The sequence below is a fragment of the Sminthopsis crassicaudata genome, chromosome 3 (genome assembly GCF_048593235.1).
Source record: "Sminthopsis crassicaudata isolate SCR6 chromosome 3, ASM4859323v1, whole genome shotgun sequence".
Taxonomy (NCBI): domain Eukaryota; kingdom Metazoa; phylum Chordata; class Mammalia; order Dasyuromorphia; family Dasyuridae; genus Sminthopsis; species Sminthopsis crassicaudata.
The window spans coordinates 243,125,003-243,146,751 of NC_133619.1; the positions used below are offsets into that span (position 1 = coordinate 243,125,003).

General features: G+C 36.6%; 1 protein-coding gene across 3 annotated transcripts in view; it reads right to left on the bottom strand.

Moving 5' to 3' along the window:
• LOC141561145 (radial spoke head 1 homolog) overlaps window positions 1-19,561 on the bottom strand; it is a 55,655-nt gene extending 36,094 nt beyond the window's left edge. For 2 of the 3 annotated variants that reach the window (XM_074300308.1, XM_074300307.1), the window contains exons 1-3: window positions 19,229-19,428; window positions 2,439-2,552; window positions 1,981-2,086 (exon numbers count right to left, since the gene is read on the bottom strand). In XM_074300308.1, coding sequence (XP_074156409.1) covers window positions 1,981-2,086; window positions 2,439-2,552; window positions 19,229-19,285 — 277 coding nt within the window. In that variant the 5' untranslated portion in view covers window positions 19,286-19,428. Of the gene's footprint in view, window positions 1-1,980; window positions 2,087-2,438; window positions 2,553-19,228 lie in introns of all 3 variants that reach the window. The other variant, XM_074300309.1, reaches the window with a different exon arrangement.
• Window positions 19,562-21,749: the final 2,188 nt, after the last annotated feature.

The window sequence follows — 21,749 nt, forward strand, 5'->3', positions numbered from 1 at the left end:
ATATGTGTGTAAGTACCATTTTCTTGTTGCACATCAAGCATTAGATTCTGAAGGTAAGTAACCTGGGTAGATAGACAGTAGTGCTAGCAATTTACATTCACTTCCTAGTGTTCCTTCTCTGGGTGTAGTTGTTTCTGTCTATCATTGATCAACTGGAAGTGAGTTGGATCTTGAAGATTGTTTTTATACCATTTTTCTATTCCCTATCAACAAATTCTCCTTGTAATTGTGACAGCTCTCTGGCAAAAAAAAAAAATCTTTGAGGAAGGACATGGCCAAGGAACAGACAGTGAAGGAGTGACCTTGACTCCCAAACCTAACCCTCTCACTTTTTGGAAAAGAATATTTAGGTAGAAGATGGAGAAAACTACAGACAGATAAGCTATCTAAAGAGATACATAAATAATGAGAAAGAAGAGATGTGAGCATAGAAGCACAGAAACGTACAGCTTCTAAAGGGATCCTGAAAAAGAGTGGAGATTTATGTTTCAGATATTCAATAATGGAAATTCTCAGCTCCTGGATAATGAGAGCAAACCAAGGAACAGAACTGATCTTGTGACCCTATTAAGTGCTGAACACTGTACTTCATGCATCACAAATATTGACTCATTTAGTCTTCTAAGAACTCTGGGAAGAATTCTGTATACCAATAAAATCAAAGATTTTATTTTGCACTAACTTTTATAGCTCAATGGCTTTCATTAAATATAGAAAAACCACGGGATATCTTTTAAAGTATAAATTATGTTGTTTAGATACATTTTAGACATTCTAAGGAAAAATAGTCCTTTATTATATATCTATATCTATGTCTAATTCTTGATACCTAGATCAGAGAAGACAAAGCAGAGAAAGGAAAATATAAACTAATATCTCTATTAAACATTAATGCAAAAATTTTAAACAGAATTTAAATTTAGACAAATTAAATTATAGATAAAAATAATAGCAAATAAATTACAACTAAATAGCGTAAAGACTTTATAGTAATGCAGAGTTGATTCAACATAAGAAAGAATATCTTTGGGGGCATTTATTAGCAAGGTGCTTTACATTCCTTCCTTCCCTACTTCCTTTTCTTCCTCCTTCCTTCTTTCTCTCCTCCTCCCTTCCCTTCCTTCCTTCCTCCCTTCTTTCTTTTCTCTTTCCTCCCTTCTTTCCTCTCTCCTCCTCCTTCCTTCTTCCCTCCCTCTTTTCCTCCCTCCCTCCCTGCCTTCCTTCTTTCCTTCCCTCCTCCCTTTCTTCTTCCCTCTCTCCCTTCCTTTATCCCTCCTTCCCTTTCTCTCTTCCTTCCTCCTTCTCTCCCTTCCTTTCCTTCCCTCCTTTCTTCTCTCCCTTCTCCATTCTTCCTTTCTCTCCCTCCAGTCTCCCTTCCCTTCTTTCTTTCCCTCCCTCCCTTCCTTCTTTCCCTCCATCCACCTCTCCCTTTCCTCACTTCCTTCCTTCCTTCCTTCCTTCTTTCCTTCCTTCCTTCCTTCCTTCCTTCCTTCCTTCCTTCCTTCCTTCCTTCCTTCCTTCCTTCCTTCCTTCCTTCCTTCCTTCCTTCCTTCCTTCCTTCCTTCCTTCCTCCTTTCTTCCTTCCTTCCTTCCTTCCCTCTTTCCTTTCTTCCCCTTTTCTTTCCCCTTTCTTCTTCCCCTTTCTCCCTCCTTTTCCCTTCCTCCCTCCTTCTCCCTTCCTCTCTCCCTCCCCACCCCTTCTGTCTTTCAATATCTATAGATTCTATCTTACTGGGTAGATTGTGAAGTCCTTTGAAGGAAGAGATTATATTTATATTTATCTACCATTTTCCACAATGGATATAGTATAATGGTATAATGTATATAACAGGTACTCAATAAATGACTGCTGACTGTTTGAACCAAAGAATTTGGAGCTTCCCTCATGAACTTTAGTATTCATCAATAAGCTCAATCACCAAAAAGAAAAACCAAACTAGTTTTATTATGTTGAATATTTAATTTATGGTACAATTTTACCTTCATATTTTGATCCATCTGCATAGAAAAAAGTGCCATGACCATGTTTTTTATTTTCTTGATAGTGTCCAATGTATTGACAACCATTCTTAAATTTGTAGATCCCCTGAAACATATTTTTTCTTATTACTCATAAGTTAAAATGTACCCTAAAAAAATCTAGATGTAATTTTAATTATTTAATTTTTTGTGTAGATGAAACTTTTATTTACACAGTATATCTAGAAATTGATACATAAGTTCTTAAACAATTATTTTCCAAAAATGTACAAGAAATTACTATAATTTAGTTTACAAACCAAAACACATATTAAAATGAATGGACTTTGGATAATTCTCATTCTGTGATGTGCTCAGTACATACGGTACACAGCTGTTTTGAAACATACAGAAGAGTGTAAACTACAGTATAGATGTAATTTTTAGAAGAAAAATTCACTTAACACATTTATTCTTACCTTACCGTGTCTTTTGCCATGTTCATATTGTCCTTCATACCTATCCCCATTGGGCAATATTGCTTTCCCATATCCATGTCGTTCACCTGCCTCATTGCGTTCTCCTTCATATTCCTGAAGAAATTAGATAAAGTGAATTGATTTATTAAACGGATAAATCTGTGAAAATCAAGATATTAAAAGGAATTTTAACAAATGTCAAACATATGAGATATTAGCAGAGCTGGCCTTATGAGTAATATACAATTTCAGGGACTCTCAGAAAGCTCTCTTGTTCCCCAAATATCTTTTCCACATGCTCATTGATGGCTGAAATTCCTTTTATTTTAAATAAAGCTTTTCATTTCTTAGACTCTTCATTTATAGTTAGAAACGAAAACAAGTTTTTACCCAGACATGAGATGTGTTGAATAAATAATGTGTTGAATAAAACTTGAGATTTGATATCAGATTCTTTTCTGAGAGCAGTTGTACAATTAAGGTATAGTAAATTTATAAGCTCTTCCTATGTCTATTATTTACTGTTTTCATGAAAGCATCTGACTTAATCAAACTGTAATACCAGAGAAACTGAGGCAAGATAGAGATTAGAGAGTTTTTAATATTTTATTTGGATTTCTGAGAGAGAGAGATTTTCTGAGACCAAAGTATCCCTTTGGTCCCAGGGCTGATGTCTCAAAGGATTCGGCAAGGAATATGAGTTTCCAATCGTTTTTATATCTGTGGCTCTTAGGCTATCAGGGCAGGGATGGAGTCAGAATACTGAGAGTGGGAATTTCCAGGAAGGAGACCATCAATCCGGTTCTCACAGTAGAGGGGGTAAGATCATAAATTCTGATAAACTAGGAGTAAAGGAAGTGTCCAACTAGAGCCAGGAAGTCTGGAAAGAAAGATGTAGAGGATACCAATTAGGTATCTGAGATAGAACATCTGGAGTTTTATGACTCTTTTGGAATGTCAGAGTAGCCAGCTATAGCCCTAATTATCTCAGTCCTAATGAACAGAAAAGGGGGGGGGTTATCACCAGGGGGATTGAGGCAGAAAAATTCAAGGAAGTGAGGCAGAACAATTTAGGGAAACTGAGGCAGAACAATTTAGGGAAACTGAGGGAGGACAATTAAAGGGGAACTATGGCACAACAAAACAAAAGGCAGAATTGAATACTTTCTACAGTGGAGTCTTCCATATGCTCATAAAAATTTTATAAGACTTCATGTATAAAATGAATTATAAAAAAATTATATGATATGCACAACCACATAGATAATTTGTTCAGTTAGTCATTTAATATTGACTTTAAATAATATACAGAACAAAGAGATCTATGTTCATTTAAGGTGCTGGCTAGTGTCATAGAAAATGAGAGATATAGTGAAGCAAAGTACACTGGGTATGGAGTTAAAGAACCTGGATGTGACTATCAGTTCTGCTACTTCCTCTAGAACAAAAGGATAAAATTATTCTATTAAAAGATAATATGGTTCTAATCATAGTGAGACTAGGTAGTGCAGTGGAAAGATCCCCAGGTCTGGAGTCTGACAAACTCATCTTCCTGAATTTAAATCTGACCTCCTTTAATTACTACCTGTGTGAACCTGAGCAAGTGCATTAACTCTATTTGCCTCAGATGGAGAAGGAAATGGCAAGTCACTCCATCATCTTTTCCAAGAAAACTGCAAATGGAATCATGAAGAGTTAGACAAAACTGAAATGACTGAACAAAACAACAAGAACAATAATCCTTGTAACATTATAAAACATGTATACTGAAATCCATTACTTTGTGAAAGAGATAAGAGTGTATCAAAGTAAAATCAGTGATGTGTGAAATAGTAGCAATCACTAAAACAATCAGAAGTCTGAGTATGAGCTTATTTTTTTTCTTATGAGAAAAGATGCTCATTCTCTGACACAAAAAGAGTAGTTTTAGAAAGACACACACACACACTCACACACAGACAAAGGGATTCCATTTTTTTATTCTAATACAAGCTCCCCTTCCTAATCCCCTGGCTCCTTTCCCCATTAAATTCCCCATTAAAGCACAGTTTCTTAAAAAAAATAAGGTAAGAAAGTCTAGGCTATCAAATACTTAACAGAGTAGGGTGCTTCTCACACAATCCAGTCCCTGCCCTCAAGGAGCTTTCATTCTAGAAAGGGAAGATAGCAGTGGAAAGCTAAGGGCCAAGAATATAAAAGATTCTTTTCAACACCAGCCCTGATTACAACACCTAAGGAGCTTACATTCTTCCATTCTTGGGCCAGATAACCTCCATCCCTAAATTTCATTTCTCCACTTCAATGTTTATAGTGTGCACCTGCATATACTTCTAAACATTTTGCACACTTTTGCACACAGTATCAGATTTTACACACCACTGGCATACTTTTTAATCCTCAAGGTCTGGCAATAGTAGAGAAGAGAAATAGACATCAAGATGCTCCTCCAAAAACAAAAGAAAAGGGGAGCCACAGGTAACCCTAGAGGACTTCTACATTTAGCTCTCTATACCATTAATTTTTTATAAAGATGCGCTGACTCTGGCAGACAGGTTTTATAACCCACCAGAAGGGCAATGTCCAGTGTGAGCAGCTGCCCAATCTTTGGATAATTGCCAGGTGATGTGGAGAGATCCAGAAAGTGGTGAATGGAAGGGAGAAGATAAACTGCTTGGGGGAGAAGGTTTGCTTGTATCTTTACAGATGGAGAAGGAATCAGATGGGTGCCAATGAGCACCTGGAGAGAGACAGAAAAAGAGAAAAAAAACCTCAAAACAAAGGAGAAGACCTAAGAAACATCTGAAACTGAAAGAATATGGCTGATAATGAGACTGTTGCAGAACTTCAAAACTCACAGGAATCATTGGATTCCTTGATATATGATGAGACTATTGCAGGACTTCAAAACAAAACTTGCAGGAATCATTGGATTCCCTAACAGATGAAGTAATGAATAATAGATTGGTTTTGGACTATTTCTAGGACTTATGGACATGTATAATTCCTCACGTTGATGTAATACCTCCCATGTTGATGGATTTATGTTTCAAGTGAGACTCTTCAAAAACCTGCTAATCTGGTTTGATTCCCCATTTCCTTTGGTGCTTTCATTTCCCTTCCTGAGACATCAGGGAGGGCATGATCACCTCCTTTTTTGGTGTTTTCACCTCTTTTTTGAGCAGTCAGGGAAGGCGTGATCACCTCCTTTTTGGGGTCTCACCTACTTGAGAAATCAGGAAGGTCATGACCATCTATGTTCTAAAACAAAAGAAAGTGGGAGATGTTATGGGCCAGAACTCTGAAACAAGGACTCTTACAAGGTATTAAGTCAGTGGAATTGATGAGACAATAGTTATCTAGTTTAGCATGGTGATTAATAATTCTCTAAATTCAGTATAATTGATTTAATCTTACCACAAATAATGGTTTCTTAGTGATATAATTATTAGCTTATATTCAGTGTAGAGCATATAACCTGGGACAAACTCAGCCAGGGTGGGACTCAGACTCAGAGCCAGATTCTTTCACTTCATCTCACACCACTGTGGGGGCTGGCCTCTTGCTCCCCACACTGAGACCAAGGCTGGTCTGAAAGGCTCTCCAGAAAGCTGCCCAGTCCCAGGCAAGGAGACAATAAAGAATTTGGACTTTGGACTTTAATACCTGGCTATTCTTGTGATTAATCTGCTGAAAAGAAGGCTGTCCCAGAGATCTCCAGAAAAACGAACGAGAACACTATAGTGTAGAAACTAAATATATATATATATATAGCACATTAGATCTAAGTAGAAATGAATTCAAATCTAGCCTCAGACACTCATTAGCTGTGGGACCATGGGCAAATCAATCTAAGTTACCTCCAGCCTTGGGCAATCTGTCCAAAAGAAATCCTTCCCACCCAAACCTGAGTAGGGCGCAATGGTTTCCTCACCTGGATGGGGTGTTCAACCAATTCAATGGTGATTAGTCCAACCTCATTATTTGTAATGTTCTTCAAAACTCCTTTGTAAAGACTGAACTTTTGAAATCCAGACTTTAGAGAAAGGGATGAACTTTGGAACTCCACAAATTGTTAGTTATTAATGATTATTTTCTCTCAACTTTTTGAATGTATCAAATCTGAATTTTTTTCATGACTAAATAAAAAAAAACAAAACTTTAATACTAAAGGCATCAGATTCAAATCCTTAAACTGTACTCGTACTCTCTTCCAACAGTGTCTAGCTTGTTTGTAATTTTTCAAACTATAAATTGAAATGTAAATAATTTTAAGCCTTTTTTAAGGGTTTGACCAAAAAAACACAGAGTGATTTCCTCCCAACTGAAAAGTCCCTAGAATTACTGATGCTGATCTTTAGATTACAAAAATACTAACAGAAAGGATTCTTTCCTCTTTACAATAATCCTATTTAACTTTTGAAGATATTGAGAAAGTAATAAGGCCTGAGAAACCTTAAGACTAGCTGGCCTTGGGAGTTCTACCAGCAATGCTGGCCAATAGCAGTAATTCAATACTGATTCTTTGGTCACTAAGCTGGAGAACTCAGTGTTGGGAACTATTCCATCCCTACTTATAGAGTACAATTTCTAGGGGAAATATAGCATTTAAAATCATTGACAGACAGATTATCTGTCAATGATTCTAAAGTCTCCTGGCCTAAAGAATATAATAATAATATACTTAGAATCTGTTGCTCAGTGATAACCAAGTTCCTGAGACAATAGTGAATAGACCACCCCTCAAACCAACCTATAAGCCATAAAATTAGCCAATAAGTAACATGACCCTCTGGTCTCTCTAACTTTTCCTATAGATTTATCTTTTTGCCCCTGGTTCTTTGCTAAATTTTCCCCTTCTCCTTACCCCATGTCATGTGGCATCTCCCCTAATTTCACTAAGTTTCCCAACCTCACTTCTCTTCCTTATACTAATTCTTTTAGGGTGCTAAGTGCCTTCAGGATTTAGCCTGCCAGCTAAGGGTATGCCCTAACCTCAGGGGGTGCTTCCTTTCTATTGGGTAATTGTGATTTTCACTGAGGAACTTGTCTTTCATATGCTCTCCCACTCTATTTCATATTTATCATTCCTGGTGTTTATTGTATCCTTTACTCCCTTAAATAAATTTATCTTTTGCCAAAGAAAATGGCCATGGTGAATTCTTCACATGCCAGAACCCCAACTTTTGGTGCCCTGCCATCATTTAGTGACAAACCTCACATCACTACCCCTCCACAATTATATCTCTAAACCATAATATTAGCATATCAATCTGACCTTTATTTCTTTTTCCCTTATCTTCTTGATTCTGACTCTGCTAGATTCCCTTGAAACTACAATTCTACAATTGAATCCCAATTATCTCCTTGCTTCTGCCTCTTGTTAAAAACTCCTTTAGAACTTTAGCCCACTGTCAGGAAGCTTAATAAATCTTTGCCCCTTAACTTGGAGACTGAGTGTGTGAATTCTTTTACCAAACCCATAACATCGACCAGGGGAACCGTAATTTTGTTGGATTGTCTTTCTCCTTGTGTGTCCTTAAATTGGAAGTATATATCAAGAAATCATAATTTTTAAGTTGAAAGTGTTTAGGCAGGAAGGTTGATTTATAGGGATACTTAAATTAATTTTGCACATTTGTATAGATGTGGAGACCAAAAACCTAACATTTGAACTTATCAGCTTCTAGTTTAGCAAACTTTTTGAATGTTATGATTATCTTTCTCCAAAGATCGTTCCAAATCTATGGATCCACGATCCCACCATTTCCTGGAGCTTTGTCTTCTCCATTCATGTTGTTGTCACTCCAAGAATCTGCAAATTTAGAAGGCACTTCCAAAATTGATTAGATTAGACATAGTTTTGAGTAGAAAATGCTTATTGGGGAAGCACAATACAATTAGCAAATTAAATTTATAGATGAACACAAATGTGTTCATGCACAGGTTTGACTACAGGTCTAACTATTATTAAGCATGAGAATTTCTGTACTATAATTTGAAAGAAGTATGCAAAACAAGCCCTATTTTTCTCCCCTCAAATTCATCCTACATACAACTGAAAGATCATTCAAATACTCAAAAGGAGAAGCAATCACATTAATGAAGATGTTCTATCTGGTCTGCCCATTCTGGGAATGACCCTGTCTGTGTCCTTTCATACAATTACCAAAGGAGATCTGCCTTGTCTGATGAGGGCCTTCACCTGTTTTTCTTGATATTAAAAGAATACGAGTAGAGCACAAGAGCTTTCCATCTTTCAGTTTCTCCTTGTGACCACTGCTCTTGCTATCATTTTTTACTTGGGTACCCCTTTCAGAGTTTTTGGTTATATATTGTACCTTATACACATCAACCACATCTCTATTACCCTTTGAGTGACTCTTTAGAGAATGGAGACTCATTTTTACAAATGTTGTAAAATAATGGTATTTATTATATAGACCCTGGTTTTAGGATAAATTAAGAATCATTAAAATACTTCATAGGAGGAAGAATAGCATAAAGAAGTATGATGAGCTCACCTCCTCCCAAAACAATAATTCTTCTAATCTAGAAACTACATTAGTTTGAATCCTGATGGGAAAATCCAAGAAAATCTCATAGTCAATCACTTGTCTATCCCAGATGGGAATAAGTAGACAGAGACAATGAGAAAAGGATTATGAATAGGAGTTTGGAACAATGTTCATTTCATTCTGAAACCTGTAGAGAAATTACCATAGAAACCCCATATCAATAATTCTGTCACTTTGAACCAAATCACTGATAGTGGCTGAGTCTAGCAGTAGTCTATTTGCTCAGACATAAACTTAGGTTTGGAATTTGCAGAGGTCAGATTAGGGAACATCACTTAGACTTTGCCCTAGATAAGACTATTTTGGAAGCATTGAAACTTTCAGGTCACTAACCTGAATTGGCCTTAAGATACTGCAATAATGCAACATTCAATGTCTCAAGAAAGAAGCAATTGGGGAGCAGCTAGGTGGTGCAGTGGATAGAACACCAGCCCTGAAGTCAGGAGGTCCTGAGTTCAGATATGGCTTCAGACACTTAACTGTTCCTAGCTGTGTGACCCTGGGCAAGTCATTCGACCCCAAATGCCTCAGCAAAAAAAAAAAAAAAGAAAAAAAAAAAAAAAGAAAAGAAAAAGAAAAGAAAAAAGAAAGAAAGAAGCAACTAGACCAGGTATTTCCTCCAGAAGTTCCCAGAACCTGGACCTAACATTAAGTCTGAAGTCAGAAAATAAACCGGAAAAATAAATTTCACTCTATAAAGCTATGGTGGGAACAAGGATGTTCAAGACACAAGCTCAAAAAAAGAAAATTATTTACAAACAAAACTCCAAGAAAAACACAGCCTAGCAAATAAGTTCTTCCTTCTCCTTCTCCTCCTTCTCCTCCTCCTCCTCTTCCTCCTCCTCCTCCTCCTCCTCCTCCTCCTCCTCCTCCTCCTCCTCCTCCTCCTCCTTCTTCTTCTTCTTCTTCCTCTTCCTTCTCTTCTTCTTTTTTTGTTGTTGAGACAATTGGGGTTAAGTGAGTTGTCCAGGGTCACACATAAGTTTGACCTTCATTTTTGAAGAAGACCAATGACATCACTAGGTGAAGTCTTGATGTGGATGAATTGCATTTAAGGGAACAAATTCAATTAGAACTCCTTGAAAAGATGAAGTAAGAATTAATTTTTTTATAAATGAAGTGAGAGAATGCAAGAGAGAAAAAATGGAAAGAAATGAAAGTTATGGACTAAAGAATTGGAAAGGGAATTAACATGATGACACAAACAAAATTTTGCCCAAACAACCTGCTCCCTGAAAATTAGACATGACCAAATAGAAGCCAATAATAAAATAATGTCATAAGAGTAAAGGAAAAAGAAAGAAAGAAAATATAGTATATCTTAGCAAAAATGAAAGCCAAAATGGCAGACAGTACACAGCACTTTGTCTGAGCTCTTCCTGGCTTCCCTCAGATCAATACCAATTCAAGCCTCTGAATGGATTTTGGAGTGACAGAACCCACAAATATTTGGAGTATAACAAATTTCCAGCAGAAGATATTTGAAAGATATTTGACAGGGAGCCCAACACAGGTGCAGTGTAGGGACCGAGGGAGGAGAAGCCTCTGCACACTGGGGAAATCTACTAAGAAGCTCTTAGCCAAAATACAGAAGTGTTGGCTACTCTGTCCTGGTTCAGAAGCCAGGGGATCAGCAAGCTAGTTGTGAGCCTACCAACGCAACTACAGAAGGCAAATATTGAACCCCTTAACCCCATGCACCTCAGAACTTGGCGTCCACCCAGCAGGGAAAGGAAGCAGCAGCCCCAGCCCCAGGGCAGTATGAAGCTGCTGTCACCTGTAGAGGAAGTTTGGGACCATTTGCCCTAATAGCGGACCTCAACCTTTGAAAATAAGCAAAAAGCCAAAAAGAGCTCTGACCATAGATAATCATTCTGGAGACAAAGAACAGACCTCAAACCCCAAGGACCCTAAAGGCAAAACATCTTCAGATGAAGCCCCAAAAGGTGGTATGAATTGTTCTCCAATTCAAAAGGCTCTCTTGGAAGAATTCAAAAAGGATCTTAAAAGAGAGTTAGAAGAAAAATGGGGAAAGGAAACAAAAACTTTGCAGGAGAGTTCAGAAGAGGAAACAAATTATCTGAAGAAAACTCCTTAAAAAATAAATTTTGTGAAATGGAAAAAGAATACACCTCCTTGGAAAACAGAATTGGCAAAATGGAAGAAGAGAACTCCCTAAAAAATAGAATTGGTGAAATGAAAAAAAAATCCAATGAACAAAACAATTCATTTAAAAGTTCAGTTGGCCAAATACAAAAGGGGGTAAAAAAGCTAAATGAAGAAAATTATTCACTAAAAATTATAATTGAACAAATGGAAGTGAATGACTCGATGAGATATCAAGAATTAATCAAACAAAACTCCAAAGAATAAAAAAATAGAAGAGAATGTAAAATACCTCATCATAAAAACAACTGACCTGGAATATAGACCAGCAGAGACAATCTAAGAATTATTGGATTACCTGAAAACCATGATGAAAAAAAAAAACACAAAAAAACAACCCAACTTCGATAACATCTTTCAAGAAATCATCAAAGAAAATAGACCTGCTATCCTAGCTAAATGTGTGTGTGTGTGTGTATAAACAAAAATAAATATAAATATAGCTAAATCCTAAAATAGCCATTTTAAAAAATCCACCAGTCACTGTCTAAAAGAGACCCCAAAATGAATATTCCAAGGAATATTAGAGTTAAATTTCAGAATTATCAGATCAAGGAGAAAATACTGCAAGAATCAGAAAAAACAATTCAAATATTGAGGAATCACAATCAGGCTTGCCCCCAGCAGCTGAAAACTTTAAAGGACTGAAGGGACTGGGATATGATATTCCAAAGGACAAAAGAGCTTGAACTGTAGCCAAGAATCAATCATTCAGCAAAATTAAGCATTATTTTTCAAGGGGAAAGATGGATATCCAATGAAATAAGTGAATTTCATTTATTTTTGATGAAAAAAGACCAGAGCTGAGCAGAAAATTTGATCTTCAAATACAGAACTCATGAGAAACATAAAAAGGTAAAAAGGAAAAAAAATATGGAAAAAGAGGAAAGGGGGTAAAATGGGGTAAATTATATCACATGAAGAGGCAAAAAAGATTTATTACAATTAAGGGGAAAAAAGGGAGAGGGATGAGCATTGTATGAACTTTAATCCCATTGAATTTGTCTCAAAGGGAGAATATTAAACATATTTAGTTTGATAGAGAAACTTGTCTTACTCTGTAGGGAAGTGGGAGGGTAAAGAGGAAAGGAAAGAGAAAAGTATAACTTGGGAAAAATAAGATGGCAGGAAATCAGAGTTAATAATTTTAACTGTGAATGAATTTTAACTGTAAATAAATCATCAGCATTTCTATATGTTGCCAACAAATTCTAGCAGCAAGAGATACAAAGAGAAATTCCATTTAAATTAACTGTAGATAATATAAAATATTTGGGAGTCTACTTGCCAAGACAAAGTCAGGAACTACAAAACACTTTCCACACAAATAAAGTCAGATCTAATCAAATAGGAGAATATCAAGTCCCCATGAGTAGGCTGAACCAATATAATAAAATTGACAATTCTACCTAAATTAACCTACTTATCCAATGTCATACTAATCAAACTCTCACGAAAGTATTTTTACAATGCTAAAAAAATAATAAAATTCATCTGGAAGAAGAAAAGGTCAAGAATTTCAAGAAAATGAATGGAAAAAAAATGAAAATGAAGCTGTACCAGACCTAAAATTATATTATAAACAGCAGTTATCAAAGCCTTGGAATTTCAATGCTTATTTTCTTTGCTTCCTACATATGCCTTTTGATATCTTACATCTATCTTGTATAATAGATGTTCTTCTTTGGTCACAAATTCCTTCCTTCTCCACAGATCTGAGAGGTAAATTATTTTATGTTCTTCTAATTTGCTTATAATATCACATTTAAATAATAAACCCATTTCAACCTTATCTTGATATAAGGTGTTAGATGTAGGTCAATGTCTAGTTTCTGTCATATTAAATTCCAATTTACCAGAAATTTTTGTCAAATAGTGAATTATTATCCAAAAAGCTGGGGTCTTTGGGTTTATCATACACTAGATTACTATAGTTATTGACTTGTGACTCTAACCTATTCCACTGATCAACTACTCTTTTTTTTTTTTTTTTTTTTTTTTGCTGAAGCAATTGGGGTTAAGTGACTTGCCCAAGGTCACACAGCTAGGAAGTGTTGAGTATCTGAGGCCAAATTTGAACTCAGGTTTTCCTGACTTAAGGGCTGATGCTCTATCTACTGCACCACTTAGCTGCAACCTAGCTGCCTCTAATTACTCTAATTTTTTCAGTGAGGCAATATGGAACTATGCCTAAAAAGTTATCAAACTGTGCATACCCTTTGATCCAGCACTTTCTACTGGGCTTATATCCCAGAGAGAGCTTAAAGGAAGGAAAGGGACCCACATGTGCCAAAATGTTTGTGGCAGCCCTTTTTGTAGTGGCAAGAAATTGGAAACTGAGTGGATGTCCATCAGTTGGAGAATGGCGGAATAAGTTATGGTCTATGAATGTTATGGAATATTATTGTTCTGTAAGAAATGATTTCAGAGAAGCCCGGAGAGACTTACATGAACTGATGCTTAGTGAAGTGAGCAACAACAATATTATGAAATGATTAATTCTGATTGACATGGTTCTTTTCAGCAATGAAGTGATTCAGGCCAATTCTCATAGACTTGTGATAGAGAGAACAATCTGCATCCAGAGAGAGTTCTATGGGAACTAAGTGTGGATCACATCATAGTATTGTCTCCTTTTTTGTTGTTGTTTGCTTGCTTTTTGTTTTCTTTCTCATTTTTCCTCCTTTTTGATCTGATTTTTCTTCTGTAGCATGATAATTGTGGAAATATGTATAGAAGAATTGCAAATGTTTAACCTATTTTGGATTATTTTCTGTCTAAAGGAAGGGGTACAGGGAGGGGAGGGAGAAAAAATATGGAACACAGGATTTTGCAAGGGAGAATGTTGAGAAATATGCATATATTTTGAAAATAAAAATTTAAAAAATTAAAAATTAAACTTCTTGTAAGTACAAAAATCTTTGGATTAATATGACCTAAACATTATATTTCAAGGGATATTTTTAAAAGTAGAAAAAATGCTCATATTTCTTAGAATCAGATGGCAAAATGGAAACAGGTAAGAATTTATCTTTCATCTATAGGAAGCTAAGTGGCACAATAGATAGACCCTAGCCTTCATCTCCATGCTGGACCTGGGTCAGAAAGATTCATTTTCCTAAATTTAAATCTGGCCTCCAATAGTTACTAGCTGGGTAATCCTGGAAAAGTCACTCATTACCTCAGTTTTCTCATCTGTCAAATGAGCTAGAGAAGGAAATAGCAAACTACTTCAATATCCTTGGCAAGAAAATCCAAAATGAGGTCATGAAGAGTTACATGCTATTGAAACTACTGAACATCTTTAATCTCCTGGGAAAAAAAAAGAAAATTTCTAAAACCTTTACAGTCAAAATCCAGAGGTCAAAGAAGAAAATACTGCAAGCAGTCAAAAAGAAACAATTCAATTACCAAAGAGCCACAGTCAGAATCATACAATTTATCAACCACCACCGTGATGTAATGGTGAAATATGATAATCTAGATGATAACAGATATATTGGCTTATAGTCAAGAATAATATATAATTATATATGATATAAATATATAATATACAAGTATAATCCTTCAGGCAGAAAAAAAATGGATCCTTAATGAAAAAGATTTCTAAGCATTTCTGATGAAAAGATCAGAGCTTCATAAAACCACAGAAGTTCAAAAATTAAATTTAAGAGAAACATAAAAAAGTAAACACACATTACAATGAAAAAGGATTTAAAAAAGATAAACTATTTATTTTCTTATATGGGGAAGATAATACATATGAATGTTCTCCTTGAACCCTATCAGAATTCATAATCATAAAACGTAAGTAGAAAGAAGTCTGGAAATGGCTTAGTTTTATCTAACATCCCATTTTCTACAAGAAATTTTCCTGATTCTCTTTAATGCTAATATGTTCCCTAGTTAATTATTTTTGATTCATCTTATATATGTCTTGTTTCTAAATAGTTGTTTGTATATTGTTTCCTTTATTAATAAAACTCTAAGTTTCTTGAGAACAGGAACTGTCCTGCCTTTCTTTTAATCCAGTGCTTAATACAATGCCTAGCACATAGTAAGTAATTAATAAGTGCTTATTTACTGATTATACAAAGTCCTCTTGAATGGTCTCTGCCTAGAAGTAAAGGAGGCAAGGAATGCACTTATTACTCTCATACAAAAAAAATTAACATTCATATAGTGCTTTAATGTTTGAGGTTAAATGGTGAGAGAATTGCTCCTCTTTTATAAATTAGGGAAAAGAGGCTGTAATTGAATCTATTTTCTGTGTGAGAGAATGATTCATTGAAGATGCCTCTTAATCAGTATTAGTCAGTTCATTATAATTTTATAAGAGGTAATGAATGTTAGTAATTATTTTAATATAATCATCTAGTAATCCATATCTAAATCACCTAATAGTAGATACAAGAATAAGGAATGTATTAATCTATATTTTGTATAAGTCATCTAAGAATATAGATTCTAATAGAGATAATAGGCCTCAAACTTCAATATAATGTTCATTGCTTGGTTATCAGAGGTGCAAGAATGTCAACAAAGATATCTCCATCCTTTTTTGCTCAAATTTCATGACCAAACCAAGCACGGGTAAGGTAGTGTCATGGTATGGAAAGTCTTCCTCCCCTTCCCTCCCAATATGTTCTTGGAGTATAGCTTGTAAAATATCCTCCTACCTAACCTAGAGAGGAACCCAATTCATCTTAGAACCCCTAGTCAGTGAGATGTACCTTGCTTCACCCAATTCAGGACTTGCTGACATAATTTTTGCTTATTTTATCTCATGTGTTATATGTTAAGCAATGAGATACTGTATTTTATATAGTTGTCTTAGAATATCCAAGTAAATAAACTAGGGCCTTGGAAAGAGGGAACATCTTAGATCATAAGGAAGATCTGAAGTTCACTTCATATGGACCCTTTGATAAAGTACCATTGGCTCTGAGTTCTGCCTCAGTCTTTTTAATTATAGGTTGGACAATTTTAATTTTCACTGTGTCCATGTCCAATACTCTCTCAACTTTACAATAGTGCCTAGAATATGACAGAGTTGTCATTAGAAGAGTACATTTTAAATTCTAAATTTTGATAAAAATGTAAATTATTGTTATGATTGTTAAAAATAGGGAGGGAATAGACAAATGTTATCAGCATTCTAAGAAGTGAGCAGTAGCTTCTGGCAGGTCAAGAGCTCCCTTGAAGGAAAATTGCCAATTGATCTAGGTCTTGAATGTTGGAAAGAACATTCTAAACCTAGTGTTGCAAACAAAGACATGAGATAGTAGGAGATGTTCTTAGTGCACAGAGTAAATCCAGTTTTCTTCAAGCATAATTTGTGAAAGGGAAGAGCTTGAAGCAGTAGTCTTCAGTTTGGGATTCAGGAAAAGTGGGGTTAAACCATAGCTCTGACATGCCTTACTTTTGTGAATTTAAATCAACAAGAATTTAGAAAGTACCAGACAGCATCAGTAAAGAAGCTGACAGATAACAGCACTGTGCAAAATCCTAGATCAGATGGGGCAAAGCACTTAACCTTCAGTATCAGTTTGTTCATCTCTAAAATATCATGATATTTGGATTGTTATATATTTTTTAAAAAACTGCTTCATGAACTTTAAAGCGCTAAAAAAAAAAGGGAGGAAGAGATATTGGAAAAATATAACGGAAAACTGAATGACAAATATATTGCTTGTATAGTATAAAGACTAGGATGGCATGACTATTTTAATAAGATGGAAGATGTCTTGACATATAATTGGGAAAAATAAAATGCTATTTTAAAAAGAATAGAATTACAAGAAAATATCTGGAAGATAAATCTGACAGTGATATGTAGCTTTTTTCTGGAGATTTGTTAGGGGGCAGGAGACCAATGAGAAAGAATGAAAAGAGAAAGGAAGATGAACATTTAAAATGGTAAGTATTTAGAAGGAACAGGGAAGGAGGGACTGGAAAGCAATTAGAGAAAAGACAAAAAGAGGAAATGAATGGGCTGGTAATTACTGTCATTTTGGAGTAATCAAAAGTCAAAAGGGATTCTAAAAGCTGAATCTTGTACATCATACCACTCCTCAGTCACAAAGTTCTAGCACTTGTTTCTACTGCAGTTATGGATGTGTGCACTCACTAGATCTCTTGGGATTTTAGCTGGGATAGGTAGAGAGGAAAGGGAAAGATTGCAAAATGTGTTCTTATGACCGATTTAGGAAAACACTTTTCTTAACCTTTGGCTCTTCTCCATCCTACAGCTATCCCTTTTCCAGAATTCACCTCCTCTGTCTGCTCCCCTCCCCCCAACTTTTCCCCTCTAAGGAAGATAAAAGACAAAAGCCCTGACCTAAGCAAAATCAATCAACAACCTACTAAATTCAAAGCATAGTGTGTGTTACTGAGACGAAAACATAGTGCCTGCCTTTCAAAGACTTTATGGAGATAAAGCACTTAGATATGTAAATATAATAGCAAATACCACAACCAATACACACACACTTAGAGCTATCAGAAGTTTCCATTGAGATGATCCACGGGTTCTCAAACTACAGCCTGCGGCCAGAATCGGCCAACTGAGGAAGTTTATGTGACCCGCAGGGTTATGGCAAATGGGCTGAGGGGCCAAGACAGAGTGTGAGTTTTTGTTTTTACTATAGTCCGGCCCTCTGACAGTCTGAGGGACAGTGAACTGGCCCCTATTTAAAAAGTTTGAGGATCACTGCAAGACTTTGAAAGAAAGTTTAAAAAAGTTGGGAAGGAATGTGTTCTAGGATTAGGGGACAGTGCAGAAACACTAAAATAAGAGATACTATATTGAAGAATTTTGGAAACATTGATTAAGTCATTTTGGCTGGAAAGGAGAATTCAAAAGTAGACTGGAACTAGATAGTGAAAAGTTTTAAATACCAGGATGAGTTTGTTTTTTATACAAAGGGGAAAAAAAAAATCTCCACTGAAGGTTTTGAGCAGAATCCTAGAAGAGAGAGAGGGGGATAGACCAGTTGGGCGTCATTTGCAACACCTTGAGGAGAAGGGGACTGTGTTTTTGAGATAGAATGGCCAGATTCAGAACATGGAAGTAACTGAGGATGAAGAGAGGAGACTGGGGAGTGCAAACCTGAATGAAAAGGATAATCTTCTCAACAGACACAGGGAAGAAATTAATAATGGGGGTGGGGAGAGTATAATGAGCTTAAAATGCCAGATGGAGATATCTAGAAGGGGGTTGGAAATGTGGGGCTGAGGCTCAGGAGAGAGAAAAGAGGCACTGGAGTGTAGGGAATAAAGAAATGGCCTCCAAGCCCGGAAAATCTGGTTCCAAGCTCTACCTCTAACACACTAGGTGACTCTTGGCTGGTAACAGCCTCACAGTGCCCTAGGCAACCTCTAAGACTATTAAACTGCTGAGAAGGTATCCACCCACCTTTATTGACAGAATGCAATCAATCATAGATCCGATCTCTATCCCTATTTACTTATGTATATGTTTGACTACCAGGCATAGCGTTAGAGTAGCAGATCCAGATCTTAAGGGAATCTCAGAAGTCATCTATGGAGAAACTCCTGGTTAAGTGGGTTTTCCTGAGGGCTGTTTTGTAGACACTTATTTGCCTTTCACTGAGAGGACTAGAAAGGCTCAGTCTCAAGTGGCTGATTCAAGTTCAGCCCTTCCCCCTCCAAGCTCAGGGGAAAATTCAATACTTTCCCCACTGCATCACACCATCAATCCACAATAGATTAAGAAAGAGAGAGGGAGGGAATGAAGGCTAGATACAGAGAGAGTAAAAATTTAAAAAAGATCCCTGACCCCCACCCAGGGAGGAAGGCAAAGTATGCTGTTCTATTACAGAAAACGGCACTTTTCGGAAAGGTTGGAAGGAAGAAAACCCGAACAGAACTCTTTAACCATATTATTCGCACTGTTAATAAACCGAGCAAGGAGACAGAGCATCTCGCAGGAGGAGGCTGTAGATACTGTCCAGGGCTGAAGTCACCCTCTCCTTCTCCTCCCTGCAGCCGCTTCCCGCACCCCGAATCCACACTCTTCCTCCTCACCCCGAGACGAAACAAGTTCTCCTCTTCCTCTAGTTCCTCAGAGTCGTCTTCAGACATTTCTTCACCACCACGTCTGGAGGGGTTTAGTCACTTCGGATGGCAGTTTTTCTATCAACAAGCACCAAGAAGAGAAGCGCTAGTGCCCACCTTCCCCTTCTCCAGCCCTCAAGTAGTGCCCCCCAACCTCAGGGTCTCCTTTCCCAGGGGAGAAAGAGGAGTAGAGGCGGGGGGAGTGGAGGAGGGGGAGGGGGAGTGTGACTGAAGTTGAAAATGTGGAAAAGAACAAAAGATACAAAGGAGGGGGGGAGGGGGAATGTTTGCCTGGGAGGAGGCAAGGCTGAGCGTGCAGCGGTTGCTATAGCAACCCATAGCAACGGAGACAAGGTCTTGTTTTCCTGCCAGTCGCGGAGGAAGCTAAATAGAGAACTAGAATGCGCAGAGGAATCGGGAACGTGTATAATCATAGAATTCAGCAATAAAACAGATTCTTAGAGCGGACACAGGTTCTTTTTGACACTGTCCCCCCGTCAGAAGTGATTGTGAATTCAGTGTCTCCCAAAGCAACCTTTGCCACTTTGGAATAGATCTAAGCTAGGAAATTGTTCTTATGTGGCGCCTAAATCTGCCTTCTGTAACTTCCAACCATTTTTCTTAGTTTGCTGGAATCAAGCAAAACAAATTTAATCCATCTTCCCATTGCATAGCTCTTCAAAATATTCCAAGACAGTTATCTTGAGCTTCTTTTCTACTATTCCCAGTCCCTTCCATCCATGGCAGAGCCTCGAGTTATGTCACCTATTTGCCCTACCTTTGGAGTCCTCATTTGTCAATATCCATACTAACACTTGGTGTCCTGAACTAAAAACTTTCTCCTGATGTGGGTCAGAGCTCTTGATTCTGAACATTATTTTATTTGTAATTGACAAGGTATAAGTAGAGTCCCCCAAACAGCTATCTAGTCATAGTACTCTGTAAGTCGGTAACCACCCAAAACAATAGTTCGAAAACCCCTGCTGATGTAATTACTTTTTTCCTCATTTGGAAAACACAATTATTTCAAGTATTTGATGTGGTAAAAAGATTTGCAATAGAATACTCCTTTCATAAACCTAGGGCACACAGATATACAAAGTATCAATCTGGGAAATGTTTGCATAAGGATAATATTTATATATGTCTCATATATGTGGAAGGGCAGATTATAGTGTAATAATACTGCTTGCGGCCTTTAAATCTAGTCTTTGCTGTCCAAACCATCTCTACTGGGTCCCTTGGACCTACTTCTTTTTGGATCTGGCATTTCTGTTCTAAAGTACTCTGTTATTTTCACCAAATACTTTCTACCTTATAATCTTGGCTGTTGTTTGTTGTGGATTCTTTGTTTTTGAACAGTACCAATGACATCATGAGGGTGATGTCCTGACTTTTGTGTGAATTCGGTTTAAGTGAGGTAGAGTTGCACAAAAATGAGCTGGTATATCTTAATGCCTTATTGACAGATGTTACTTCTTGCTAATGTCTACTGAGCTAATTTCATCTGTGTCAGTCAAACCATCTTGATGAGGTTCTGAGTAATTGGGTACAGTTGGTAAAGAGACTGGGAGCCTGGGAAAGGCAGAGAAAGGCACTGATAGACATCGGTTTAGCTTCATAGTCCTATTCTCTGTGGAGGTCACCTTGTTATGTATAGTCATAAATTTAAGGTATGTCAGACTCCTGAGGTTAAATTTCCCTATATACTTGTCCATGATACATGCCATTTTTTCCTTGCTAATTACATGCTCTCTCATCTCTATTTAATATTCACCACTCCTGGTTATCTGTTGTATCTCTTCATTTTGTCTTCTCCTAAATAAATATACTTTTTACCAAAGAGGATGACCATGTGAATTCTTCACATGATCAAACCCAACATTTGGTGTCTACAATCTCATTATTTGGTAAGTAGGAATTGCTCTCTTAGATCACATCATTTGATGTCCTAATACACATCATTCTCAGTTAGGATATGGTTCTGTGAATGTCTAACTGTGCTTTAGTTAAAGCTATCACATTCAGCTAACAAAAGCCAGATTAAAAAAATCTTCAGAATAAGATTTGGAGAGGAATAACATTACACTTAATTGGGATATAAAATTAGTGTTCCCCATAAGAAGGATCACCCATATGATGGACTATTAAAGGCTTTTATTATAGAACTAGAAAAATGTTTTTAAAAATTTACCTATAAATGAAGATTGAGAATCTTAAGAAAAATAACACATTAGTATAAGATGATGGCTGGAAAACAATTCGTGAGAAAAATGATGTAGAACTTTTAGTAAAATGAAATTCCAATATGAACTATCAAATTGTTATGGCAACCGCAGAAACTAGGCATGGACCCACATTTAACACCACATACTAAGATAAGATCAAAATGGGTCCAAGATTTAGGCATAAAGAATGAAATCATAAATAAATTAGAGGAACAGGGGATGGTTTACCTCTCAGACTTGTGGAGGAGGAAGGAATTTCTGTC